General features: G+C 60.8%; 1 protein-coding gene across 1 annotated transcript in view; it reads right to left on the minus strand.

The window, feature by feature from the left end:
• Positions 1–2,180: 2,180 nt before the first annotated feature.
• The window catches only part of Actl8 (actin like 8), a 27,155-nt gene continuing 22,206 nt past the window's right edge, over positions 2,181–7,129 (minus strand). The window contains exons 2-3 of the mRNA XM_015484803.2: positions 4,855–5,272; positions 2,181–3,248 (exon numbers count right to left, since the gene is read on the minus strand). Coding sequence (XP_015340289.1) covers positions 2,496–3,248; positions 4,855–5,202 — 1,101 coding nt within the window. The 5' untranslated portion in view covers positions 5,203–5,272 and the 3' untranslated portion in view covers positions 2,181–2,495. The remainder of the gene's footprint in view (positions 3,249–4,854; positions 5,273–7,129) is intronic.

Consider the following 7,129-nt stretch of genomic DNA (forward strand, 5'->3'; position numbering starts at 1 on the left):
TCCCCGGCCCCCCACCCCGCCAGAGACGCATGGCCGAGTCTCCTCACCTCTGCCTTTGAAGGCTCAGGTGGACACAGATACTCGGGATCCAGCATGAAGACGGCTGCTCAGGATACCACGCCTGACGGCCCTCGAAAGTGGCTTCCACCCAAGCCTGGGAAGAAACCTCTCAGGCCCAGAAAGCTGGGAGGGCCGCCCGGTACTGTGGGCAACAGCGTGGGCCACAGAATGGACAACCTGGGTTCAGATTCCTTCATATAAAGAGAGAGACCTCGATGGCACGCTCCATTCACCCTTCACTTTCCTTCAGGGAGTATGAATGTGATGTCTGGAGCTGCCACAGCCATTTTGTGACCTTGCCTTAATACTCCTATACGTCAAAGGGGGAAAAAAAGAAAGAGTCCTCGATGATATCAACATGCCACTGTCCCCCTGAGCTGCTTAGTTGTACCCTAGACAAATAAATCTCTCTGCTTCAGCCACTTCTGATCTAGTTTGCTAGGAATGCGGAATCCATTCCGAACTCTGACCATTCACACTTGGCTAGAGACTGAGTGTGCGCTTGAGAAGTGCTTAACACCTCTGGGCGTTGGTTTCTGATTTGTAAATGGGGACGAATCCAGTTCCTTGTGCGTGTTGAGGATTAATGTGACTCCATTTGGAAAGCCCTCACCACGGTGCCCGGCCAGATGGTGGCAGCCGCTGCCAGAAGCTTCTGGATTGTTGGGAGTGACATCAGGTTGTGAAGCCTGAAGTCACAGCTCCTAATACAGTGGCCCTCCGTAGGTGACCAAGTGAGTTCTCCTCCCCTGAGCACAGCCTCAACTCCAGGCCTCTGGAAGGAGGACACACTGCTCCCTCACATGCCACGGACTTGCCCGCTGGCTCGGCCAGGTAGGGCCGGCCTGCCGCCATGACTGCGCTGTCTGGGGCCTGCAGAGAGCTCCGGTGTGGGTGGAGATCTGTGGCTAACAAGATACGGTTCGTACGTTCAAGACAAGGTGAGCTGGACTCTGGCCGCCAGATTCCTCCACCTGCCGTAACACCTTGGGGCTCCTGGGCTGAGTCTCCCACCCACTACACTTGTCACTCTGTCCCAGCTCTGGAAAGTAGAGATCTCCTTTCAGAAACAGCCAGACTCCACGGTGGCCAACAGCACAGGCTGGGTGAAGCCCCAGTTGTGCTATTAAACAGAAAAGAAATGTATAAATAAATAGTCCTGGCTCCTCTCTCTGCATCAGTCAGATCAAACAAAGCAGCTGCTGTAACAAACACCCCCAGGCCCTGACTCATTTCCTCCTGCACCGTCTGACACAGACCGTTGCCCTCGGTATCCACAGGTTCTCCGTTCGCGGGGTCAGATCACCACGGATGGAAATGGGTTCTGTGATTGCTTCTGCGCTGAACCTGTGTAGACTCTTCCCTGCCACGTTCCCTGCTAACCAGTGCAACCTACTGACTATTCACACAGCGTTCACGTCGTACTGGGTGCCGTAAGTCCCGCCGAGATGATTTAGAATATCTGGGAGGAGGTGAGTGGGTCAGACGCACGTGCTATATGCCATTTTATGTGTGGGACTTGAGCGTCCCTGGATTTGGTATCCTCGGGGGTCCTAGAACCCCCCCCCCCGAGGACATGAGGGATGGCTGTGTTTATGTATCTATCGCTACGTCTCCACGGTGCTGGGCTCTTGGACACAGAAGCCTCCTATATCCCTTTCACCTGAGGTTCCTAGGGCAGCGCCTGACGCACAGTAGGTGTTTGAATATTCATCAAATATGCACCAAACTCATACGAGACCACACCTGCTCAGACCTCTGGGGACAATGGAGGAAATGTGGTGGAGGGAGAATGGGGCCTGGGCCCGTCCATCCTGGGTGGCGATGACCGCTGGGCCCAGGCCCCACCCGGCTCTCTCAGGATCACCGTCCCTGGGCCTCCCCGGGGACCACGCCCTGCCGGGCCACACAGCAGCCAGCACCAATTCTAAACAAGTGGTTTATTTGAACATAGTAAACAGGCCCCTGGCACGGGCAGGAAGGACACTCCAGACACACCCGCAGCACAGAGCCACCCGGCCAGGAAGGACCAGAAGGTACAAATGTCAACCTCCCCCTCCCCCTCCCCCGTCAAAAATACTCGGGGTCCCAGCAGAGGGCCCCGTTCCCTCTTGCCCCAGTTAAAACCCCCAACCAAGAATGGGACCACCCAAGGACAATGACAGTGAAAACCGAGTGGCCGTTTGGCGTGGAGGTGGCAGAGGGCCACTCCTACCCCAGGGACATGCCACCTGGGAACACTGTCCCTTGGAGGTTTCCATGGGACACTGTCCTCCCTTGAGTTGGACCCCACTCTTGACACAAGATAAAACCTGAGAACCCCAAATGACCGCTCCTGGCCCCAGAATCCAAACCAGCTAACGCTCCCCCCAACTGCTGCCCAAACCACAGCTGACGAGACGGGGCCCCGAGCAGTCGCCGGTCACAGCCGCCAGTCACAGCCGCGTGCCCTCCATGTACTCCTCTCGGGTCATCCACTCGGACCTGTAGGTGGACAGGTGGGCCACCACCGAGGCGCCCAGCCAGACGCTGAAGTTCCTGTTGCTGCCCACCCATATGGTGGCCTTGCTGGAGGGGAAGTGACCCGAGGTCAGCTCCTTGTACAGGCGCTTGGTGAAGCCCGGGTACAGGCTGTTCCCGCCGCAGGCCATCACATGGGACAGGAGCAGGTGGTGCCTGGAGGCCTCGCAGGAAGAGATGGACTCGGCCACGGCCTGCGGGATGCCGGGCCCCTGCAGGTCGAACACCTGCGGGCTGAAGAACATCTCGGGGCCCAGGCGCTGCATGGGCGTCAGCTCCACCGCGGTGCCGTCCGGGAGCTGGTAGGTGTTGCTCTCGTCCGCGCCACTGGGCAGGCTCTGGCGGAAGTGCAGGGCCTCCCCCAGGTTCTGCGGCACGTAGCACTTGCTCATCTGAGTGGACATCACGGTCTCCAGCTGGAACAGGTCGTGCGGGTTGTGCCTTTCCTTGAAGAGGCTCTGGAAGAGGTAGGCGGAGAGGTCCTGCCCGGCCAGCTCCAGGGTCTTCCCGCTGTCGGGCAGCGGCCGGCCCAGGTGGAAGGGCTGCACGCGGGTCAGGCCGTAGCCCGAGTCGACCACGACGCCCGTCAGGAGCCCCGAGGCGTACAGGGACATCTCCAGCTGGTCGGCCAGGAGCAGGGACGGCACGTCCAGGAGCTCGAACATGATCTGCAACAGGAGAAGCTCTGTGTGTCCCCCAGCCCAGGGCCCCGCGCCAGCCCTGCTGCCCCAGGACCCTCCCCACCTCAGGTCTCAACACTCAACGCTGCGGACCCACGCTCTCAGGGGCCACCGGGCTGCCCCAGGACCAGGGTGCAGGGCCCCGGGTGCTCACACAGTGGGAATAAGGGCGGGGGGCTCTGGAGGGCTAGAGTCAGGGGCCAAGTCTGCCCTCGGGGACTTGTCTAACATGGTCCTCGGAAGATGGTGTCGGCAAGTGGGCGGGGGGCTCATCAGGCAGCAAAGCCCACCACTATGTCATGCATAGTTCCAGGCCCAGGGGAGGGAGAGAGGAGGGAGACTGCTCCGCGCCCCGCGGGCGAGGCTGAACTCCTGCCTGGATCAGAGGCTCCCAGTGTGAAGACAGAGCGAAATTCTGAGGTCCAGCATTTGGCAAAGACCTGGGCTGAGCTCCTCCCTGCTGTCCATCATCCCCCGGATCTCTGCAGAGTCCCCTCCCCAACCCCACGAAGTCCTGGCCCCAGTCCAGCCTCTGGCCTCTGACTCCCTGCCCACTGGCCCAGCAGCCCCTCTCTCCCCACTGGGAAGGCTCCCCTCTCCTGTCCTCACGGTGTCCCCTACTCCACCATCGTGGCCCAAACAGCAACCAAGGTTCTCCTCAAGCAGAATCTCACACAGGACCCCCCATTTATAGCTCTCCAGGGCCTCTGGTCCTGGACGGCAGGGCTGGCGGGCACTTCCCCAGCTACACGACCAGGGGCCACGTTTAGCAAACACCCACACGGGGTGCCCAGCTGGGCGTGAATTTCAGATACACAACAAATATCTGAGCATAAGTATGTCCCCTGCCTTATCTGGGACACACTCGCACTAAGGTATCATTTGTTATTTATCTAAAAGTTGAATCTAACGAGGCTTCGTGGATTTCACCCAGCAAACCCACAATTCTAAATGTTTTGGCTTTTACGGGCCAGTCTCTGCCACAGCTGTTCACCTCTGCTGCCACACTGTGAAAGCAGCCAGAGACCAGGTGCAAATGCCCAGGTGTGGCTGAGTTCCAATAAATCTTTATTCGCAAACACAAGTGGTGGGCCGGGTTCGGCTCCTTGACCATAGTTTGCCAACCTTGGATTTAGAGTACAATCTAGGGGCTCCCCATGGCCTAGCAGGCCTGGGAGCTCAGCCCCTGCCCACCCCACCATCCTAACTGCCCCTGGCCACTCCCTTTCCTGTTCACTGGGCTGAAATCACCTCCTCTGGGAAGCCCTCCTGGATCACGCCCTCCCTCCCCAGAAGCTCCTCCTCCCTGCCTGATTTTATTTCTAGAACCATCTGGAATTCTTGTCTGTTAACTTCCTCCTGGCTGAGTCTTCCCCTGGAATGTGAGAACATGGTCTCAGAATCCTTGGACTCGTGGACGCTATCCAGAGCCCCCGGCAGAAGCCCCTCCACTGAGCCCGCAGCTGGCCTGGCCAGGACTCCGGGGCTGAGCCGGGGCCGACACACACTAGGTATGTGGGCAACGTCTAAAAACTGTTGAAGCGCAGTGATCCCATGGGTCACAGGGTGCCCCGCAGCCCGCCCAGGGCCTCACCTCCAGGGTCTTCTTTCGGTCCACGGGCTCCCTGTGGGGCGTCTCAGTGATCATGACGGGGAAGTCCTCGTGTTCCTGCCGGTGCTTCTCCAGGATGAATGTCCAGATGTGCTGCACGCCGTCCCAGTTGAGGACGCGGCCACGCTCTATGGGGTAGCTGTAGGTCTCGGGGTGGCAGATGTCAATGCCCAGGCTCACGCGCCTCTGGGCGTAGCTGGGGCCGGGGTTCTCCCTGCAGGGCATGTAGTTCACGATGCTGGGCACCACCATCTGCGGCTCGTTCCAGCCCGACAGCCCGGCCTTCAGGAAGCCGGACCCGTGGTCAATGATGATGGTTCTCGCGGCCATGGCGGGGGGCGGGGGGAGGCGAGGTCACTTCCAGGCAGGTGCCCACGGGCGAGTGGAGAGCGAGAGTCACCTGCAAAGGGAGAGGGTGGACTGTCAGAGGACCATCCTAGGCCACCTGGCTGCTCCCACCCTCCACCCAGGGACCACCTCTGGCTGACGCTGCCCCTGCTGCCCCTGAGCACGGGGCGTGACCGTGTCTGGAAACGCCTCCCACCCCAGGCCCCTGGCCACCCCACGGGCCTCGTCCACCCTGCCAACCCCAGTCCTGCCCACCGAGCCGGCTCCTGTGGTGCCCCCCCCACGAGCCCATCACACAGAGCAGGGGCCACTCTGCTGACCTCTGCTGACTGGACACAGAGTGGGTCACAGGAGGCGCTGGCTGCCCGTGAGCAGAGGGCACGTGGGCCGTGAGAAGCCACCGCCCTCAAACAGCGCAACGTCACGGGACAGCAGAGGAGCTGGACGGCAGGGGCGACCGGGTGGCAACAGCCAGCTGCCAGGTCTGGAGTTGGTCCCCTCCACCCAGGACGCGGGGGCCGTCGTTAGAGCTATTTAAAGTCACCATCCGTGGTGACCAGCTCAGCCGTTTCCTCTGTGCCCACGGAACACAGGCCCCCATCCCCGCCCCGCCCTCCAGCCAGCCCCATCGTCACATCCGCTGCTCAGACAGGGCAACGGAGGCACGGGGACAACACAGGACCCACGACTAACGAGGGGGTCTGAGGGGGAAGCCGAGCAGACCCCAGAGGCCCCGAGCAGGACGAGAAGGCTGCGGGTCTCACAGGGTGGGGTGGCTCACGGCAGAGGAGGGACGAGCAGACCCTGGCCTCCGGGAGCACCGCAGGGCCACACGGTGTGGTGTCGGCGAGAGTCACACGGACATGGGAGCAGTGGTGACCTCGACAGCGACCGCTGAACGGAGGACGCACGTCTCCACCACCATCCGCAGAGAGCAACAGGGACACACGTAGAGACCTCAGTCCACGCGCCACGCCACGCGTCGCTTGAAAATATCTGCTTAAGAAAAAACTTGCGTCCGAGGTCTGGGGATGTGGCTCGTTGTTAGGGCTCTTGCCTGGCGTTCACGAGGCCCAGGTTCTGTCCCCAGCGCAACACACACACACACACACACACACACACACACCTGTACTAGGCAAGCACAGTCACCTTCCCTAAGCAACGCAGCGTGACAGCCACCCACGTAGCGTTTACCTTGCAGTTGGCGCCACAGGTCGACGGTGAGTGACAGCGCGCAGGGGACCCGCGTGGACCATTTGTAAACGGTTTATATAAGAGCCTCCAGATCAGTGGGTGTTGGTGTCCCAGGGCCCTGGAACCAGGTCCCCCGTGGATACCGCGGACGAATGTTTGAGAAAGACGGATGCGTTGGAGTGGGTGTCACCATCTGGATACGGAGTGTCCCCCCAGCTCCTGTTGGTGCAGGATTATTCCCAGGTAAACACCAGGCCAGTGTGACCTGAGCAGCGGGTCCCATGTAAGTGACTGGGGCTGAGGAGGCGGTGGTGGGGACCTGCCCCCCCCCAGGCCTTCTCTCCTCCTGCTCTGTGTCCTGACCCCCAGGAGCTGCGCCCCCCCAGCCCTTCCCCACGGCCCCGCCTCGCCTGGGCCTCGGGCACCGGAGCCAGCTCCGTGGACTGACACCTCGGAACCCAAATGCACTTGTCCCCCCGCCCCAGCTCCTTCTTGTCGGGAATTTTGGTGACCACAACAATCAGCTAATGAACACCACGTGACGGGGACAAGAACGAGGGAGAGGCTAAGGTTTTCAGCCCCCAGAGCTAGAAGATTCCGCGGTCACTTCCTGAGCCAGAGAAGAGGCCGGGAGGAAATGGGGGGCCAGGAGGAGGAAATGGGGGGCCAGGAGGAGGAGATGGGGGGCCAGGAGGAAGGAGATGGGGGGCCGGGA

Source organism: Marmota marmota, unplaced genomic scaffold, assembly GCF_001458135.2.
Source record: "Marmota marmota marmota unplaced genomic scaffold, marMar, whole genome shotgun sequence".
Classification (NCBI taxonomy): Eukaryota; Metazoa; Chordata; class Mammalia; order Rodentia; family Sciuridae; genus Marmota; species Marmota marmota.